Source organism: Pseudophryne corroboree, chromosome 8 (genome assembly GCF_028390025.1).
Source record: "Pseudophryne corroboree isolate aPseCor3 chromosome 8, aPseCor3.hap2, whole genome shotgun sequence".
Lineage (NCBI taxonomy): Eukaryota > Metazoa > Chordata > Amphibia > Anura > Myobatrachidae > Pseudophryne > Pseudophryne corroboree.
In genome coordinates this window covers 445,460,650-445,481,792 of record NC_086451.1, presented here as the reverse complement: position 1 = coordinate 445,481,792, position 21,143 = coordinate 445,460,650, and the positions used below count along the sequence as shown (strand labels likewise).

Below are 21,143 nucleotides of genomic sequence, written 5' to 3'. Positions count from 1 at the left end.
AAAACCAAAGGTGGACATGATGGCGTCCCGCCTCAACAAAAAACTAGACAGGTATTGCGCCAGGTCAAGGGACCCTCAGGCAATAGCTGTGGACGCTCTGGTAACACCGTGGGTGTACCAGTCAGTGTATGTGTTCCCTCCTCTGCCTCTCATACCCAAGGTACTGAGAATCATAAGAAGGAGAGGAGTAAGGACTATACTCGTGGCTCCGGATTGGCCAAGAAGGACTTGGTACCCGGAACTTCAAGAGATGCTCACAGAGGACCCGTGGCCTCTACCTCTAAGAAGGGACCTGCTCCAGCAGGGACCCTGTCTGTTCCAAGACTTACCGCGGCTGCGTTTGACGGCATGGCGGTTGAACGCCGGATCGTGAAGGAAAAAGGCATTCCGGATGAAGTCATCCCTACCCTGATCAAAGCCAGGAAGGATGTAACCGTACAGCATTATCACCGTATTTGGCGAAAATATGTTGCGTGGTGCGAGGCCAGGAAGGCCCCTACAGAGGAATTTCAACTGGGTCGTTTCCTGCATTTCCTGCAAACAGGACTGTCTATGGGCCTAAAATTAGGGTCCATTAATGGTTCAAATTTCGGCCCTGTCGATTTTCTTCCAGAAAGAACTGGCTTCAGTTCCTGAAGTTCAGACGTTTGTCAAGGGGGTACTGCATATACAGCCTCCTTTTGTGCCTCCAGTGGCACCTTGGGATCTCAATGTAGTTTTGGGGTTCCTAAAATCACATTGGTTTGAACCACTCACCACTGTGGACTTAAAATATCTCACATGGAAAGTGGTAATGCTGTTGGCCCTGGCTTCAGCCAGGCGTGTCTCAGAATTGGCAGCTTTATCCTATAAAAGCCCTTACCTAATTTTTCATACGGACAGGGCAGAATTGAGGACTCGTCCTCAATTTCTCCCTAAGGTGGTTTCAGCGTTTCACTTGAACCAGCCTATTGTGGTACCTGCGGCTACTAGGGACTTAGAGGACTCCAAGTTGCTGGACGTAGTCAGGGCCCTGAAAATATATGTTTCCAGGACGGCTGGAGTCAGAAAATCTGACTCGCTGTTTATCCTGTATGTACCCAACAAGCTGGGTGCTCCTGCTTCTAAGCAGACTATTGCTCGTTGGATTTGTAGTACAATTCAGCTTGCACATTCTGTGGCAGGCCTGCCACAGCCAAAATCTGTAAAAGCCCATTCCACAAGGAAGGTGGGCTCATCTTGGGCGGCTGCCCGAGGGGTCTCGGCTTTACAACTTTGCCGAGCAGCTACTTGGTCAGGGGCAAACACGTTTGCTAAATTCTACAAATTTGATACCCTGGCTGAGGAGGACCAGGAGTTCTCTCATTCGGTGCTGCAGAGTCATCCGCACTCTCCCGCCCGTTTGGGAGCTTTGGTATAATTCCCATGGTCCTTACGGAGTTCCCAGCATCCACTAGGACGTCAGAGAAAATAAGAATTTACTTACCGATAATTCTATTTCTCGTAGTCCGTAGTGGATGCTGGGCGCCCATCCCAAGTGCGGATTGTCTGCAATACTTGTACATAGTTATTGTTACAAAAATCGGGTTATTGTTGTGAGCCATCTTTTCAGAGGCTCCTCTGTTATCATGCTGTTAACTGGGTTCAGATCACAGGTTGTACGGTGTGATTGGTGTGGCTGGTATGAGTCTTACCCGGGATTCAAAATCCTTCCTTATTGTGTACGCTCGTCCGGGCACAGTATCCTAACTGAGGCTTGGAGGAGGGTCATAGGGGGAGGAGCCAGTGCACACCAGGTAGTCCTAAAGCTTTACTTTTGTGCCCCGTCTCCTGCGGAGCCGCTATTCCCCATGGTCCTTACGGAGTTCCCAGCATCCACTACGGACTACGAGAAATAGAATTATTAGGAAGGAAAGTCTTATTTTCCTCAAATAACACTGGCACAGGTATTAGATACTGCGGAGGCAGTATATTATAAAACCCCCGCCAGTATAATAAAATTGAGCGGGACCGAAGCCCGCCGTCGAGGGGGCGGGGCTTGATCCTCCAGCGTCATTTTCTCCACAGCAAGCTGCAGAGAAGCTGCTCCCGGACTCTCCCCTGCTGAACCAAGTAACAGAGGGCAAAAACGAGGGGGGGGGGGGGGCACATTTATTTGGCGCAAAAAGTGTATAATATATCTATATAAAGAGCGCTGTACAGACTGGGACTTTGTTTCCAGTGTCCAGTGGCGCTGGGTCTGTGCTGGCATACTCTCTCTGTCTTTCCAAAGGGCCTTATTGGGGGGCTGTCCCCATATTCGTATATCCCAGTGTGTGTGGGGGTGTCAGTACGTGTGTGTCGGCATGTCTGAAGCAGAAGGCTCGTCTAGGGAGGAGGCAGAGCAGATGATTGTGGTGTCTCCGTCGGCACCGCCGACACCTGATTGGTTGGATATGTGGAATATTTTAAATGCAAATGTGACTTTATTACATAAAAGATTGGACAAAGCAGAGTCAGGGAAAAAGCAGGGAGTCAATCCATGGCTTTGACTTTGTCACAAGGCCCTTCGGGGTCTCATAAACGTCCCCTTTCCCAGATAGCAGACACTGATATCGACACGGATTCCGACTCCAGTGTCGACTATGATAATGCAAGGTTACACCCAAGGGTGGCCAAGAGTATTCATTATATGATTATTGCAATAAAAGATGTTTTGCATATCACAGAGGACGCCTCTGTCCCTGACCACCAGGGTCTGCATGTATAAGGAAAAGAAACCTGAGGTAACGTTTCCCCCATCTCATGAGCTGAACGCTTTATTTGAAAAAGCTTGGGAAACTCCAGACAAGAGACTGCAGATTCCCAAGAGAATTATTATGGCGTATCCTTTCCCCTCACAGGACAGGTTACGGTGGGAATCCTCGGACAAGGCTTTGACGCGCTTGTCCAAAAAGGTGGCGCTACCGTCTCCAGACACGGCAGCCCTCAATGATCCTGCTGATCGCAGACAGGAAACTACCTTAAAATCAATTTATACACATACGGGTGCTCTGCTCAGACCGGCAGTAACACCCTAGATAAAGATAGCATTTTGTTGACCTTGGGTCACATTAAGGACGCAGCGTTATATATGAGAGAGGCTGCGAGAGATATTAGGCTGTTGGGTTCAAGAGCCAATGCCATGGCAGTTTCGGCTAGAAGGTCCCTGTGGACCCGCCAATGGACAGGTGATGCTGATTCAAAGAGACATATGGAGACTTTACCTTACATGGGTGAGGTTTTATTTGGGGAGGGAACGCGGACCTGGTTTCCACAGCTACCGCGGGTAAGTCTTCTTTTTTGCCTTACGTTCCCCCACAGAAAAAGAAAACGCCTCAATATCAGATGCAGTCCTTTCGGGCGCATAAGTTCAGAAAGGGTCGGGGCTCTTCCTTCCTCGCCAGAGGTAGAGGGAAAAGAACGCCTGCTACGGCTAGTTCCCAGGAACAGAAGTCCTCCCCGGCCTCTACAAAATCCACCGCATGACGCTGGGGCTCAGCTGAGGGAGTCCGCACCGGTGGGGGCACGTCTTCGACTCTTCAGCCAGGTCTGGGTTTAGTCGGATTTGGATCCTTGGGCGGTTGAAATTGTATCCCAAGGCTACAAACTGGAGTTCGAAGAAGTGCCTCCTCGCCGGTTTTTCAAATCGGCTTTGCCAGCTTCTCCCCCAGAGAGGGAAATAGTTTCAGCTGCCATACAAAAGCTGTGTCAACAGCAAGTGATTATCAGAGTTCCCCTAATGCAACAGGGGAAGGGGTATTTCTCTGACGTCCTAAGTGGATGCTGGGGACTCCGTCAGGACCATGGGGAATAGCGGCTCCGCAGGAGACAGGGCACAAAATTAAAAGTTTGACCACTAGGTGGTGTGCACTGGCTCCTCCCCCTATGACCCTCCTCCAAGCCTCAGTTAGGTTTTTGTGCCCGGCCGAGAAGGGTGCAATCTAGGTGGCTCTCCTAAAGAGCTGCTTAGAATAAAAGTTTGTTAGGTTTTTTATTTTCAGTGAGTCCTGCTGGCAACAGGCTCACTGCAACGCGGGACTAAGGGGAGAAGAAGCGAACTCACCTGCGTGCAGGATGGATTGGCTTCTTAGGCTACTGGACACTAGCTCCAGAGGGACGATCACAGGTACAGCCTGGATGGGTCACCGGAGCCGCCCTGCCGGCCCCCTTACAGATGCTGAAGAGAGAAGAGGTCCAGAAATCGGCGGCTGAAGACTTCCCAGTCTTCTTAAGGTAGCGCACAGCACTGCAGCTGTGCGCCATTGCTCTCAGCACACTTCACACCGCGGTCACTGAGGGTGCAGGGCGCTGGGGGGGGGGCGCCCTGGGCAGCAATGTAATTACCTTTACTGGCTAAAAATACATCACATATAGCCCCTGGGCTATATGGATGTATTTAACCCCTGCCAGGATTACAGTAAAAACCGGGAGAAGAGCCCGCCGTGAAGGGGGTGGGGCCTGTCTCCTCAGCACACAGCGCCATTTTTCCCACACAGATCCGCTGGTGGGAAGGCTCCCAGGCTCTCCCCTGCACTGCACTACAGAAACAGGGTTAAAACAGAGAGGGGGGGGCATTTTTTGGCGATATTATTATATATTAAGCTGCTATAAGGGAAAACACTTACTATAAGGTGGTCCCTGTATAATTATAGCGCTTTGGTGTGTGCTGGCAAACTCTCCCTCTGTCTCCCCAAAGGGCTAGTGGGGTCCTGTCCTCTATCAGAGCATTCCCTGTGTGTGTGCTGTGTGTCGGTACGTGTGTGTCGACAGGTATGAGGACGATGTTGGTGTGGAGGCGGAGCAATTGCCTGTAATGGGATGTCACCCCCTAGGGAGTCGACACCGGAATGGATGGCTTTATTTATGGAATTACGTGATAGTGTCAACACGCTACAAGGTCGGTTGACGATATGAGACGGCCGGCAAACCAATTAGTACCTGTCCAGGCGTCTCAAACACAGTCAGGGGCTTTAAAACGCCCATTACCTCAGTCGGTCGACAGACACAGACACTGACTCCAGTGTCGACGGTGAAGAAACAAACGTATTTTCCAGTAGGGCCACACGTTACATAATCACGGCAATGAAGGAGGCGTTACATATTTCTGATACTACAAGTACCACAAAAATGGGTATTATGTGGGGTGTGAAAAAACTACCTGTAGTTTTTCCTGAAATCAGATGAATTGATTGAAGTGTGTGATGAAGCGTGGGTTACCCCCGATAGGAAGTTGCTAATTTCAGAGAAGTTATTGGCATTATACCCTTTCCCGCCAGAGGTTAGGGCGCGCTAGGAAACACCCTCTAGGGTAGATAAGGCGCTCACACGCTTATCAAAACAAGTGGCGTTACCGTCTCCTGATACGGCCGCCCTCAAAATCCAGCTGATAGGAGGCTGGAAAATACTCTAAAAAGTATATACACACATACTGATGTTATACTGCGACCAGCAATCGCCCCAGCATGGATGTGCAGTGCTGGGGGGGTTTGGTCGGAATCTCTGACTGGAAATATTGATACCCTGAATAGCGACAATATTTTATTGACTATAGAGCATTTAAAGGATGCATTTTCTTTATATGCGAGATGCACAGAGGGATATTTGCACTCTGGCATCAAGGGTAAGTGCGCTGTCCATTTCTGCCAGAAGAAGTGTATGGACGCGACAGTGGTCAGGTGATGCGGATTCCAAGCGGCATATGGAAGTTTGCCGTATAAAGGGGAGGAATTATTTGGGGTCGGTCTATCGGACTTGGTGGCCACGGCAACAGCCGGAAAATCCACCTTTTTTACCTCAGGTCACCTCCCAACAGAAAAAGACACCGTCTTTTCATCCTCAGTCCTTTCGTTCTCATAAGAACAAGCGGGCAAAAGGCCATTCATATCTGCCCGAGGCAAAGGAAAGGGTAAGAGACTGCAGCAAGCAGCTCCTTCCCAGGAGCAGAAGCACTCCCCCGCTTCTGAAAAGTCCTCAGCATGTCGCTGGGGCCTTACAAGCGGACTCAGGTCCGGTGGGGGGGTCGTCTCAAGAATTTCAGCGCGCAGTGGGCTCACTCGCAAGTCGACCCCTGGATCCTGCAGGTAGTATCACAGGGGTACAGATTGGAATTCGAGACGTCTCTTCCTCGCAGATTCCTGAAATCTGCTTTACCAACATCTCCCTCCGACAGGGAGACGGTGTTGGAAGCTATTCACAAGCTGTATTCCCAGCAAGTAATAGTCAAGGTACCCCTACTACAACAAGGAAAGGGGTATTATTCCACGCTGTTTGTGGTACCGAAGCCGGACGGCTGGGTGAGACCTATTCTAAGTCTGAAATCTTTTGAACACTTACATACAAAGGTTCAAGTTCAAGATGAAATCACTCAGAGCAGTGATAGCGAATCTAGAAGAAGGGGACTTTATGGTGTCCTTGGACATCAAGGATGCTTACCTCCATGTCCCAATTTGCCCTTCAAACCAAGGGTACCTCAGGTTCGTGGTACAAAACTGCCACTATCAGTTTCAGACGTTGCCGTTTGGATTGTCCACGGCACCCCGGGTCTTTACCAAGGTAATGGCCGAAATGATGATTCTTCTTCGAAGAAAAGGTGTATTAATTATCCCTTACTTGGACGATCTCCTGATAAGGGCAAGATCCAGAGAACAGTTAGAGGCCGGTGTAGCACTAACCCAAGTAGTGCTGCAACAGCACGGGTGGATTCTAAATTTTCCAAAATCCCAGCTGAGCCCGACGACACGTCTGCTGTTCCTAGGGATGATTCTGGACACAGTTCAGAAAAAGGTTTTTCTCCCGGAGGAGAAAGCCAGGGAGTTATCCGAGCTAGTCAGGAACCTCCTAAAACCAGGAAAAGGGTCAGTGCATCAATGCACAAGAGTCCTGGGTAAATGTTGGCTTCTTACGAAGCGATTCCATTCGGCAGATTCCACGCAAGAACCTTTCAGTGGAATCTGCTGGACGAATGGTCCGGATCGCATCTTCAGATGCATCAGCGGATAGCCCCGTCTCCAAGGACAAGGGGGTCTCTTCTGTGGTGGTTGCAGAGTGCTCACCTTTTTGGAGGGCCGCAGATTCGGCATTCAGGACTGGGTCCTGGTGACCACGAATGCCAGCCTGAGAGGCTGGGGAGCAGTCACACAGGGAAGAAATTTCCAGGGAGTGTGGTCAAGCCTGGAGACTTCACTTCACATAAATATACTGGAGCTAAGGGCAATTTACAATGCTCTAAGCCTGGCAAGACCTCTGCTTCAGGGTCAGCCGGTGTTGAACCAGTAGGGCAACACCACGGCAGTCGCCCACGTAAACAGACAGGGCGACACAAGAAGCAGGAGGGCAATGGCAGAAGCTGCAAAGATTTTTCACTGGGCAGAAAATCATGTGATAGCACTGTCAGCAGTGTTCATTCCGGGAGTGGACAACTGGGAAGCAGACTTCCTCAGCAGACACGATCACCACCCGGGAGAGTGGGGACTTCATCCAGAAGTCTTCCACATGATTGTGAACCGTTGGGAAAAAACCAAAGGTGGACATGATGGCATCCCGCCTCAACAAAAAACTGGACAGGTATTGCGCCAGGTCAAGAGACCCTCAGGCAATAGCTGTGGACGCGTTGGTAACACCATGGGTGTACCAGTCAATGTATGTGTTCCCCCCTCTGCCTCTCATACCCAAGGTACTGAGAATTATAAGGCGAAGGGGAGTAAGAACGATACTCGTGGTTCCGGATTTGCCAAGAAAGACTTGGTACCCGGAACTTCAAGAGATGCGCACGGAGGATCCGTGCACTCTACCTCTAGACTTACCGCGGCCGCGTTTGACGGCATGGCGGTTGAACGCCGGATCCTGAAGGAGAGGGCTCCGACGGAGGAATTTCAACTGGGTCGATTCCTACATTTCCTGCAAACAGGATTGTCTATGGGCCTCAAATTGGGGTCCATTAAGGTTCAAATTTCGGCCCTGTCGATTTCCTTCCAGAAAGAACTGGCTTCAGTTCCTGAAGTCCAAGCTTTTGTCAAAGGAGTACTACATATACAGCCCCGGTTGTGCCTCCAGTGGCACCGTGGGATCTCAATGTAGTTTTGGGATTCCTCAAATCCCATTGGTTTGAGCCATTCAAATCGGTGGATTTGAAATATCTTACATGGAAAGGGACCATGCTACTGGCCCTGGCTTCGGCCAGGAGAGTGTCCGAATTGGCGGCTTTTTCGTACAAAAGCCATATCTGATTTTCCATTGGGACAGGGCAGAACTGCGGACGCGTCCTCAGTTTATCCCTAAGGTGGTATCAGCGTTTCACCTGAACCAACCTATTGTGCCTGCGGCTTCTAGCGACTTGGAGGACTCCAAGTTGTTCGACGTTGTCAGAGCCTTAAAAATGTGTGTGTGTATATGTGTGTGTATATGTGTGTGTGTGTATATATATATATATATATATATATATATATATATATATATATATATATATATATATATATAAAAGCAGAATCTGGGCGGCACTCACGGCGCAGAAAGAACAGACAAACGACCGCAAACCTTCAGACTCGTTTGTCTGTTCTTTCTGCGCCGTGAGTGCCGCCCAGATTCTGCTTTTACATTTGGACACAGCCGTGGCTGTAACCAGGGAGGGCACCGGCCATTTACCTGTGAGTTTACAAGCAACTTTGGGAACGAGGAGTGCCGTGATTTGGACTCGTGTATATATATGTATATATATATATATACATACATACATACATACATACATACATACATACATACATACATACATACATACATACATACATACATACATATATATATATATATATATATATATATATATATATATATATATATATATATATTTCAAGGACGGCTGGAGTCAGAAAGTCTGACTCGCTGTTTATACTGTATGCACCCAACAAGCTGGGTGTTCCTGCGTCTAAGCAGACGATTGCTCGTTGGATTTGTAGCACAATTCAACTTGCACATTCTGTGGCAGGGCCTGCCACAGCCAAAATCTGTAAATGCCCACTCCACAAGGAAGGTGGGCTCACCTGGGGCGGCTGCCCGAGGGGTCTCGGCATTACAACGCTGCCGAGCAGCTACGTGGTCAGGGGAGAACACGTTTGTAAAATTCTACAAATTTGATACCCTGGCTAAGGAGGACCTGGAGTTCTCTCATTCGGTGCTGCAGAGTCATCCGCACTCTCCCGCCCGTTTGGGAGCTTTGGTATAATCCCCATGGTCCTGACGGAGTCCCCAGCATCCACTAGGACGTCAGAGAAAATAAGAATTTACTTACCGATAATTCTATTTCTCGTAGTCCGTAGTGGATGCTGGGCGCCCATCCCAAGTGCGGATTGTCTGCAATACTTGTACATAGTTATTGTTACAAAAATCGGGTTATTATTGTTGGAAGCCATCTTTTCAGAGGCTCCTCTGTTATCATGCTGTTAACTGGGTTCAGATCTCAAGTTGTACAGTGTGATTGGTGTGGCTGGTATGAGTCTTACCCGGGATTCAAAATCCTTCCTTATTGTGTACGCTCGTCCGGGCACTGTATCCTAACTGAGGCTTGGAGGAGGGTCATAGGGGGAGGAGCCAGTGCACACCACCTAGTGGTCAAACTTTTAATTTTGTGCCCTGTCTCCTGCGGAGCCGCTATTCCCCATGGTCCTGACGGAGTCCCCAGCATCCACTACGGACTACGAGAAATAGAATTATCGGTAAGTAAATTCTTATTTATTCAACCCTATTTGTGGTCCCGAAGCCGGATGGCTCGGTCAGACCCATTCTGAATCTAAAATCCCTGAACCTGTATTTGAAAAGGTTCAAATTCAAGATGGAATCTCTCTGGGCAGTGATCTCCAGCCTGGAAGGGGGGGATTTTATGGTGTCGCTAGACATAAAGGATGCATACCTTCATGTCCCCATTTATCCCCCTCATCAGGGGTACCTGAGATCCGCTGTACAGGTTTGTCATTACCAGTTACAGACATTGCCGTTTGGGCTTTCCACGGCCCCGAGAATTTTCACCAAGGTAATGGCGGAAATGATGGTGCTCCTGCGCAAGCAGGGGGTCACAATTATCCCATACTTGGACGATCTGCTGATAAAGGCAAGATCAAGGGATCAGTTACTGAGAAGCGTGTCTCTCTTCCTGAGAGTACTACAACAACACGGCTGGATTCTAAATCTACCAAAGTCGCAGTTGGTTCCGACAACTCGGCTGTCATTTTTGGACATGGTTCTGGACACGGAAAAAAAGACACGGAAAAAGCCCAGGAACTCCAGAACATGGTCAGGGACCTGCTAAAGCCAAAAAGAGTGTCAGTTCATCAATGCACTCGAGTATTGGGAAAGATGGTGGCGGCCTACGAGGTCATTCCGTTCGGCAGGTTCCATGCGAGATCTTTTCAGTGGGACCTTCTGGACAAGTGGTCAGGGTCCCATCTACAAATACATCAGAGGATAAGCCTGTCCCCTAGGGCCAGAGTATCTCTCCTGTGGTGGCTTCAGAGTGCTCACCTTCTAGAGGGTCGCAGGTTCGGCATTCAAGACTGGGTTCTTGTGTCCAAGGATGCGAGCCTCCGAGGATGGGGAGCAGTCACACAAGGAAGAAATTTTCAGGGAATATGGTCAAGCCAGGAGGCTTGTCTACACATCAATGTGCTGGAATTAAGGGCCATATACAACGGCCTACAACAAGCGGAGAATCTTCTTCGCAACCTACCCGTTCTGATTCAGTCCGACAACGTCACAGCCGTGGCGCATGTTAACCGCCAAGGCGGGACAAGGAGCAGAGTAGCAATGGCAGAAGCCACCAGGATTCTACGCTGGTCGGAAAATCATGTAAGCGCTCTGTCAGCAGTCTTCATTCCGGGAGTAGACAACTGGGAAGCAGACTTCCTCAGCAGGCACGCTCTCCATCCAGGAGAGTGGGGACTTCATCAAGAAGTCTTTGCAGAGATAACAAGTCGTTGGGGACTTCCTCAAATAGACATGATGGCGTCACTCCTCAACAAAAAGCTTTGGACATATTGTTCCAGGTCGAGGGACCCTCAGGCAGTGGCGGTGGACGCCCTAGTGACACCGTGGGTGTTTCAGTCGGTCTATGTGTTCCCTCCACTTCCACTCATCTCAAAAATATTGAGAATCATAAGACGAACAAGAGTGCAGACAATACTTATTGTTCCAGATTGGCCTCGAAGGGCCTGGTATTCAGATCTTCAGGAAATGATCACAGAAGATCCGTGGCCTCTTCCTCCCAGGGAGGACCTGTTGCAACAGGGGCCCTGTGTGTTCCAAGACTTACCGCGGTTACGTTTGACGGCATGGCGGTTGAACACTAAATCCTAGCTAGAAAAGATATACCGGGGGAAGTCATCCCTACTTTAATCAGAGCTAGGAAGGAGGTGACGCGAAGCATTATCACCGTATCTGGAGGAAATATGTATCTTGGTGTGAAGCCAAGAATGCTCCTACGGAAGATTTTCAGCTGGGTCGTTTTCTCCACTCTCTGCAGACAGGAGTGGATATGGACCTAAAGTTAGGTTCCATTAAGGTGCAGATTTCGGCCTTATCTATTTTCTTTCAGAAGGAATTGGCTTCTCTCCCAGTAGTCCAGACTTTTGTAAAGGGAGTGCTGCACACCCAACCTCCTTTTGTGCCCCCAGTGGCACCGTGGGACCTTAACGTGGTGTTACAGTTCCTTAAGTCACACACTGGTTTGAACCTCTTCAAACGGTTGAATTAAAATTTCTCACTTGGAAAGTGGTCATGTTGTTGGCCTTGGCATCTGCGAGGCGGGTGTCCGAATTGGCGGCTTTGTCTCACAAGAGCCCCTATCTGATTTTCCATGAGGATCGAGCAGAGTTGAGTACTCGTCTTCAATTTCTACCTAAAGTGGTTTCGTCGTTTCATATGAACCAACCTATTGTGGTGCCTGTGGCTACGGGTGACTAGGAGGATTCCAAGCCCCTTGATGTAGTCAGGGCCTTAAAAATTTATGTAGCCAGGACGGCTCGAGTTAGGAAAACAGAGGCACTGTTTGTCTTGTATGCAACCAACAAAGTTGGCGCTCCTGCTTCTAAGCAGACTATTGCTCGCTGGATCTGTAACACGATTCAGCAAGCTCATTCTACGGCTGGATTGCCGTTACCTAATTCGGTAAAGGCCCCTTCCACTAGGAAGGTGGGCTCTTCTTGGGCGGCTGCCCGAGGTGTCTCGGCGTTACAGCTTTGCCGGGCAGCTACTTGGTCGGGTTCAAACACTTTTGCTAACTTCTACAAGTTTGATACCCTGGCTAATGAGGACCTCATGTTTGCTCAATCGGTGCTGCAGAGTTATCCACACTCTCCCGCCCGGTCTGGAGCTTTGGTATAATCCCCATGGTCCTTACGGAGTCCCCAGCATCCTCTAGGATGTAAGAGAAACTAAGATTTTAAACCTACCGGTAAATCTTTTTCTCCTAGTCCGTAGAGGATGCTGGGCGCCCGTCCCAATGCGGACAATTTCTGCAAGGCTTGTATATAGTTGTTGCTTACATAAGGGTTATGTTACAGTTGAGATCAGTCTCTGGCTGATGCCGTTTTGTTCATACTGTTAACTGGTTTCGTATATTCCATGTTGTACGGTGTGGGCTGGTATGTATCTCGCCCTTAGATTAACAAAAATCCTTTCCTCGTACTGTCCGTCTCCTCTGGGCACAGTTCTTTAACTGAGGTCTGGAGGAGGGGCATAGAGGGAGGAGCCAGTTCACACCCATAAAAGGTCTTTTAGAGTGCCCATGTCTCCTACGGAGCCCGTCTATACCCCATGGTCCTTACGGAGTCCCCAGCATCCTCTACGGACTAGGAGATAAAGATTTACCGGTAGGTTTAAAATCTTACTTTTTGCATGGGGCTGTAAGTCCTGATGTCAATGACTGCTGCAGAGACGGACATAAGAAAAGCCGGTAGGATAGGTTTCCACATGCATTTGCACGCAAAGCTAGATTTGCGTATTGGCGTCTGCAGCGAGACACAAAGTGGCTACAAATGTGTTCAGCCATATAAGCTACTACATAGCGGCGCTATGGTGGCGGATTTCATGTAGCCACACATTTGCACTATCTTTTGCTCTAGATCAGACATTCCCAACCTCAGTCCTCAAGGCAGTGCAGGTTTTACTGATATCCAGGCTTCAGCACAGATGGTTACATCAAAATAACTGAGGGACTAATTAAATCACCTGTTCTCAAGCACGGTATGACTAAAACCTAGATGATTGTTAGTGGTAAATTTACTAAGGTGGGAGTTTTTTTTTAATTTCTCCGACGTCCTAAGTGGATGCTGGGACTCCGTAAGGACCATGGGGAATAGCGGCTCCGCAGGAGACTGGGCACAACTATAAAGAAAGCTTTAGGTCTAACTGGTGTGCACTGGCTCCTCCCACTATGACCCTCCTCCAGACTTCAGTTAGAATCTTGTGCCCGGCTGAGCTGGATGCACACTAGGGGCTCTCCTGAGCTCCTAGAAAGAAAGTATATTTAGGTTTTTTATTTTACAGTGAGACCTGCTGGCAACAGACTCACTGCAGCGAGGGACTAAGGGGAGAAGAAGCGAACCTACCTAACAGGTGGTAGTTTGGGCTTCTTAGGCTACTGGACACCATTAGCTCCAGAGGGATCGACCGCAGGACCCGACCTTGGTGTTCGTTCCCGGAGCCGCGCCGCCGTACCCCTTACAGAGCCAGAAGCAACGAAGAGGTCCGGAAAATCGGCGGCAGAAGACTTCGGTCTTCACCAAGGTAGCACACAGCACTGCAGCTGTGCGCCATTGCTCCTCATGTACACCACACACTCCGGTCACTGATGGGTGCAGGGCGCTGGGGGGGGGCGCCCTGAGGGCAATATATGACACCTTGGCTGGCAAATCTACATCAAATATAGTCCTAGAGGCTATATAGATGTAAAATTACCCCTGCCAGTATTCCAGAAAAAGCGGGAGAAAGTCCGCCGAAAAAGGGGCGGGCAATCTCCCTCAGCACACTGGCGCCATTTTTCCCTCACAGCTCCGCTGGAAGGAAGCTCCCTGGCTCTCCCCTGCAGTCCTGCACTACAGAAAGGGTAAAAAAGAGAGGGGGGGCACTAAATTTAGGCGCAGTATAGATATACAGGTTGAGTATCCCATATCCAAATATTCCGAAATACGGAATATTCCAAAATACGGACTTTTTTGAATAAGAGTGAGATAGTGAAACCTTTGTTTTTTGATGACTCAATGTACACAAACTTTGTTTAATACACAAAGTTATTAAAAATATTGTATTAAATGACCTTCAGGCTGTGTGTATAAGGTGTATATGAAACATAAATGAATTGTGTGAATGTACACACACTTTGTTTAATGCACAAAGTTATAAAAAATATTGGCTAAAATTGCCTTCAGGCTGTGTGTATAAGGTGTATATGAAACATAAATACATTTTGTGCTTAGATTTAGGTCCCATCACCATGACATCTCATTATGGTATGCAATTATTCCAAAATACGGAAAAATCCGATATCCAAAATACGTCTGGTCCCAAGCATTTTGGATAAGGGATACTCAACCTGTATATATATATATATATATATATGATATATAAAAAAGCAGCTATAAGGGAAAACACTAATTTATAGTGGGATCCCTGTGTTATATAGCGCTCTGGTGTGTGCTGGCATACTCTCTCTCTGTCTCCCCAAAGGGCTTTGTGGGGTCCTGTCCTCTGTCAGAGCATTCCCTGTGTGTTTGCGGTGTGTCGGTACGGCTGTGTCGACATGTTTGATGAGGAGGCTTATGTGGAGGCGGAGCAAATGCCTGTAAACGTGATGTCACCCCCTGCGGGATCGACACCTGAGTGGTGCTGTGGAAGGAATTACGCGACAGTGTCGACTCCTTGCATAAAAGGTTTGACGACATACCTAATGTGGGACAGCCGGCTTCTCAGCCTGTGCCTGCCCAGGCGTCTCAAAAGTCATCAGGGGCTCTAAAACGCCCGCTACCTCAGATGACAGACACAGATGTTGACACGGATACTGACTCCAGTGTCGACGACGATGAGACTAATGTAACTTCCAGTAGGGCCACACGTTACATGATTGAGGCAATGAAAAATGTGTTGCACATTTCTGATGTTACCCCCGGTACCACAAAAAAGGGTATTATGTTTGGAAAGAAAAAACTACCAGTAGCTTTTCCTCCATCTGAAGAGTTAAATGAAGTGTGTGAAGAAGCGTGGGCTTCCCCTGATAAAAAGCTGGTAATTTTCTAAGAGGTTACTAATGGCGTACCCTTTCCCGCCAGAGGATAGGTCACGCTGGGAAACATCCCCTAGGGTGGATAAAGCGCTCACACGCTTGTCAAAGAAGGTGGCACTACCGTCTCCGGATACGGCCGCCCTGAAGGAATCTGCTGATAGAAAGCAGGAGGCTATCCTGAAATCTATATATACACACACAGGTGTTATACTGAGACCGGCTATTGCTTCAGCCTGGATGTGCAGTGCTGCTGCTGCGTGGTCAGATTCCCTGTCAGAAAATATAGATACCCTAGACAGGGACACTATATTGCTAAACGTAGAGCATATAAAAGACGCACTTTTATACATGAGGGATGCACAGAGGGATATTTGCCGGCTGGCATCCAAAATTAGTGCAATGTCCATTTCTGCCAGGAGAGGGTTATGGACTCGGCAGTGGACAGGAGATGCAGATTCCAAACGACACATGGAAGTTCTGCCTTATAAGGGTGAGGAGTTGTTCGGGGATGGTCTCTCGGACCTCGTTTCCACAGCAACAGCTGGGAAGTCTAAATTTTTACCCCATGTTCCCTCACAACCAAAGAAAGCACCGTATTATCAGGTACAGTCCTTTCGGCCCAATAGGGGCAAGCGGGTTAAAGGCGCGTCCTTTCTGCCCAGAGGCAGAGGTAGGGGAAAGAAGCTGCAGCATACAGCCAGTTCCCAGGAGCAAAAGTCCTCCACCGCTTCCTCTAAGTCCACAGCATGACGCTGGGGCTTCACAGGCGGAGCCAGGTACGGTGGGGGCCCGTCTCAAATATTTCAGCAATCAGTGGGCTCGCTCACGGGTGGATCCCTGGATCCTTCAAGTAGTATCTCAGGGGTACAAGCTGGAATTCGAGACGTCTCCCCCCCGCCGTTTCCTCAAATCTGCCTTGCCAACCACTCCCTCAGGCAGGGAGGCAGTGTTACAGGCGATTCACAAGCTGTATTCACAACAAGTGATAGTAAAGGTGCCCCTACTTCAACAAGGAAGGGGTTACTATTCCACAATGTTTGTGGTACCGAAACCGGACGGTTCGGTGAGACCCATTTTAAATTTGAAATCCTTGAACACATATATAAAAAAATTCAAGTTCAAGATGGAATCGCTCAGGGCGGTTATTGCAAGCCTGGACGAGGGGGATTACATGGTATCACTGGACATCAAGGATGCTTACCTGCATGTCCCCATTTACCATCCTCACCAGGAGTACCTCAGATTTGTGGTACAGGATTGTCATTACCAATTCCAGACGTTGCCGTTCGGTCTATCCACGGCTCCGAGGGTCTTTACCAAGGTAATGGCCGAAATGATGATACTCCTTCGAAAGAAGGGAGTTTTAATTATCCCGTACTTGGACGATCTCCTGATAAAGGCGAGGTCCAGGGAGCAGTTAGTGCTACCCCGACCAACATCTCGGGAAGTGCTACAACAGCACGGCTGGATTCTAAACATTCCAAAGTCACAGCTGGTCCCTGCGACACGTCTACTGTTCCTGGGGATGGTTCTGGACACAGAACAGAGAAAAGTGTTTCTCCCGGAGGAGAAGGCCAAGGAGCTGTCATCTCTAGTCAGAGGCCTCCTAAAACCAAAACAGGTGTCGGTGCATCACTGCACGCGGATCCTGGGAAAAATGGTAGCTTCCTAAGAAGCGATTCCATTCGGCAGGTTTCATGCAAGAACCTTTCAGTGGGACCTGTTGGATAAGTGGTCCGGATCGCATCTTCAGATGCATCGTCTGATAACCCTGTCTCCAAGGACAAGGGTGTCTCTGCTGTGGTGGCTGCAGAGTGCTCATCTTCAAGAGGGCCGCAGATTCGGCATACAGGACTGGGTCCTGGTGACCACGGATGCCAGCCTTCGAGGCTGGGGGGCAGTCACACAGGGAAGAAACTTCCAAGGACTATGGTCAAGTCAGGAGACTTCCCTGCACATAAATATTCTGGAACTAAGGGCCATTTACAATGCCCTAAGTCAGGCAAAACCCCTGCTTCAAAACCAGCCGGTACTGATCTAGTCAGACAACATCACGGCGGTCGCCGATGTAAACCGACAGGGCGGCACGAGAAGCAGGACGGCGATGGCAGAAGCCACAAGGATTCCCCGATGGGCGGAAAATCACGTGTTAGCACTGTCAGCAGTGTTCATTCCGGGAGTGGACAACTGGGAAGCAGACTTCCTCGGCAGGCACGACCTCCACCCGGGAGAGTGGGGACTTCATCCAGAAGTCTTCCAACTGATTGTAAACCGTTGGGAAAGGCCACAGGTGGACATGATGGCGTCCCGCCTAAACAAAAAGCTAGAAAAGTATTGCGCCAGGGCAAGAGACCCGCAGGCGATAGCTGTGGACGCTCTAGTGACACCGTGGGTGTACCGGTCGGTTTATGTGTTCCCTCCTCTTCCTCTCATACCAAAGGTACTGAGGATAATAAGGGGAAGAGGAGTAAGAACTATACTCATTGTTCCGGATTGGCCAAGAAGAGCTTGGTACCCGGAACTTCAAGAAATGATCTCAGAGGACCCATGGCCTCTGCCGCTCAGACAGGACCTGCTGCAGCAGGGGCCCTGTCTGTTCCAAGACTTACCGCGGCTGCGTTTGACGGCATGGCGGTTGAACACCGGATCCTGAAGGAAAAGGGCATTCCGGAGGAAGTCATTCCTACGCTGATTAAAGCTAGGAAAGAAGTAACCGCAAACCATTATCACCGCATATGGCGAAAATATGTTGCGTGGTGTGAGGCCAGGAAGGCCCCAACGGAAGAATTTCAGCTGGGCCGTTTCCTGCACTTTCTACAGTCAGGGGTGACTATGGGCCTAAAATTGGGTTCCATTAAGGTCCAGATTTCGGCTCTATCGATTTTCTTCCAGAGAGAACTGGCTTCACTACCTGAAGTTCAAACTTTTGTTAAGGGAGTGCTGCATATTCAGCCCCCTTTTGTGCCTCCAGTGGCACCTTGGGATCTCAACGTGGTGTTGGATTTCCTAAAGTCACATTGGTTTGAGCCACTTAAAACCGTGGATTTGAAATATCTCACGTGGAAAGTGGTCATGTTGTTGGCCTTGGCTTTGGCCAGGCGTGTATCAGAATTGGCGGCTTTGTCATGTAAAAGCCCTTATCTGATTTTCCATATAGATAGGGCAGAATTGAGGACTCGTCCCCAGTTTCTCCCTAAAGTGGTATCAGCGTTTCATCTGAACCAACCTATCGTGGTGCCTGCGGCTACAAATGACTTGGAGGCTTCCAAGTTGTTGGACGTAGTCAGGGCCCTGAAAATATATGTTTCCAGGACAGCTGGAGTCAGGAAAGACTGACTCGCTATTTATCCTGTATGCGCCCAACAAGTTGGGTGCACCTGCTTCAAAGCAGACTATTGCTCGCTGGATCTGTAGTACGATTCAGCTTGCACATTCTGCGGCTGGACTGCCGCATCCTAAATCAGTGAAAGCCCATTCCACGAGGAAGGTGGGCTCTTCTTGGGCGGCTGCCCGAGGGGTCTCGGCTCTACAACTTTGCCGAGCAGCTACTTGGTCGGGGTCAAACATGTTTGCTAAATTCTACAAGTTTGACACCTTGGCTGAGGAGGACCTAGAGTTTGCCCATTCGGTGCTGCAGAGTCATCCGCACTCTCCCGCCCGTTTGGGAGCTTTGGTATAATCCCCATGGTCCTTACGGAGTCCCAGCATCCACTTAGGACGTCAGAGAAAATAAGAATTTACTCACCGGTAATTCTATTTCTCGTAGTCCGTAGTGGATGCTGGGCGCCCATCCCAAGTGCTGATTGTCTGCAATACTTGTATATAGTTATTGCTTAACTAAAGGGTTATTGTTGAGCCATCTGTTGAGAGGCTCAGTTGTTATCATACTGTTAACTGGGTATAATATCACGAGTTATACGGTGTGATTGGTGTGGCTGGTATGAGTCTTACCCGGGATTCCAAATCCTTCCTTATTGTGTCAGCTCTTCCGGGCACAGTATCCTAACTGAAGTCTGGAGGAGGGTCATAGTGGGAGGAGCCAGTGCACACCAGTTAGACCTAAAGCTTTCTTTATAGTTGTGCCCAGTCTCCTGCGGAGCCGCTATTCCCCATCGTCCTTACGGAGTCCCAGCATCCACTACGGACTACGAGAAATAGAATTACCGGTGAGTAAATTCTTATTTATTTTTAGACATGAAGATGCTGCCTATAGCAACCAATTGGATTCTATCTATTATCTTCTAGAAGCAGCTAGATAAATGTTAAGTAGAATCTGATTGGTATGTGCAACATCACCAGTTCTAAAAAAAACCTACCACCTTAGTAAATTTACCCCTTTCAAACTGCACAAATGACCCAGTATATTGACGCGGGTCGCTGTACGGTGTGAAAGGGTCAATCCCGAATTACAGGGTCACCTGACCTGGTAATTCAACCAGGGAATAAAGCAGGGTTATTACTGGGTCAGGTGCAGTGTGAACGGGTTCTGGGTGGAGGAAGAGGCGGCGTAGAGATTATCTCCTCTACCAGCGCCGCCTCCACACCTGCCACCGCGGCCCCCAGCCCCGATGGCAACCCAGCAATATTGCCTGGTTGGGAAGCCAGTTTAAAAGGGTCCAATTCCCGGGTGCCACCCGGCATTAGCAATCTGGAAGCGTTATTAATGGGCCTTGAGGACCAAGGTTGGGAATGCCTGTCCTAGGCGATAGAGTGCCAGAAGTATTTTTTTTTTCTCTCTACTTCTCTTCCCGGAAGGCTTGGAAATGGCCTTAATTTACGGTTACCTCCTAAACTGCAAATAAAACCTGCCGAAAATTCCCCAAATAATTCTGTTTTTAATTATGAATGTTTGGTCTTTATTCTGTAAAGAATCACCACATAATCAAGATACTACATGTTGGTTTCCAAACTAAAATGTGCACTTGAAAATAATCTTTATTTTATTTTTTTGGTTGCCTGTGCTGATGACCCCTCCGCAGGGACGTAGAAATGTTCTGACACGCTGTCATATAAATTATTTGCTTCTGCAGAGTTTTGGTTTTGTGCCTAATTGCTAAAATGGTCAAGAAAGCCTCTGGAGCAAGTGCTGCCCGCCGGAAGTCGCAGAACCCGAGGAAGGTGCCTGCTGCTGCCGCTACCACCTCCACCGCTTCTGCCGCCACCACCTCCACCGCCGCTGCATCAACCAGCTCATCTCCAGGTAAGTGGAAGCTGCTCTTTGTTTTTAAAAAAATAAAAGCTTAAGGAGATATATGTGGGATTGGGCTTGGATTATAAAGGAGGAAGGCTGCTATGGCGACAGTAGAGACCAGTGAATGTTCAACGCTTGTCCACGGAACGTTCACGCATTTATTGTACTGGGTAACAGAAGCCCAAAAGTTGAGATTGTTAAACTCTGTCCTGTGTTTGTTTTAAAACCAGGCCCGAGCCAGAGAGTGCCGGCGCGCGCGAGCCAGAGAGTGCCGGCGCCCACCCGAAAGCGATACCGCGCAGGAGCTCGGGCGCTGATGGAAATACGCAAGTACCAAAAATCAACGGAGCTGCTCATCAGGCAGGCTCCGTTCGCCCGGCTGGTGAGGGGACGTCTTCTCTGCATCTAACCCTTCCCCCTCATTTGTGCTTTGCTGGTAATCTCTGGTTTTTATGTTTGTGTAGGTGAGAGAAGTCTGCTTGGAGTTTTCCCGCGGCGTGCCGTTGTCCTGGCAAAGCAAAGCGCTCATGGCGTTACAGGAGGTCAGGATTAGTATTGGTGTAAACGCTGCGTTCTGTTTGGTATAATCTTAGAATTGTGGCTCAATAATCGTTCCAGTAATGCGAGAAGGCGTGCCTGCGCCATTCGTCGCCAGTCGCAACACAATGACACCCCAACCCCCTACTGGGT

General features: G+C 49.0%; 1 protein-coding gene across 4 annotated transcripts in view; it reads left to right on the top strand.

Moving 5' to 3' along the window:
* LOC134949533 (histone H3-like centromeric protein A) overlaps positions 1–21,143 on the top strand; it is a 64,201-nt gene that overhangs the window by 33,577 nt on the left and 9,481 nt on the right. For all 4 annotated transcript variants that reach the window (XM_063938157.1, XM_063938159.1, XM_063938158.1 and 1 more), the window contains 3 exons: positions 20,293–20,462; positions 20,684–20,835; positions 20,918–20,995. In XM_063938157.1, the coding sequence (XP_063794227.1) occupies positions 20,321–20,462; positions 20,684–20,835; positions 20,918–20,995 (372 nt within the window). In that variant the 5' untranslated portion in view covers positions 20,293–20,320. The remainder of the gene's footprint in view (positions 1–20,292; positions 20,463–20,683; positions 20,836–20,917; positions 20,996–21,143) is intronic.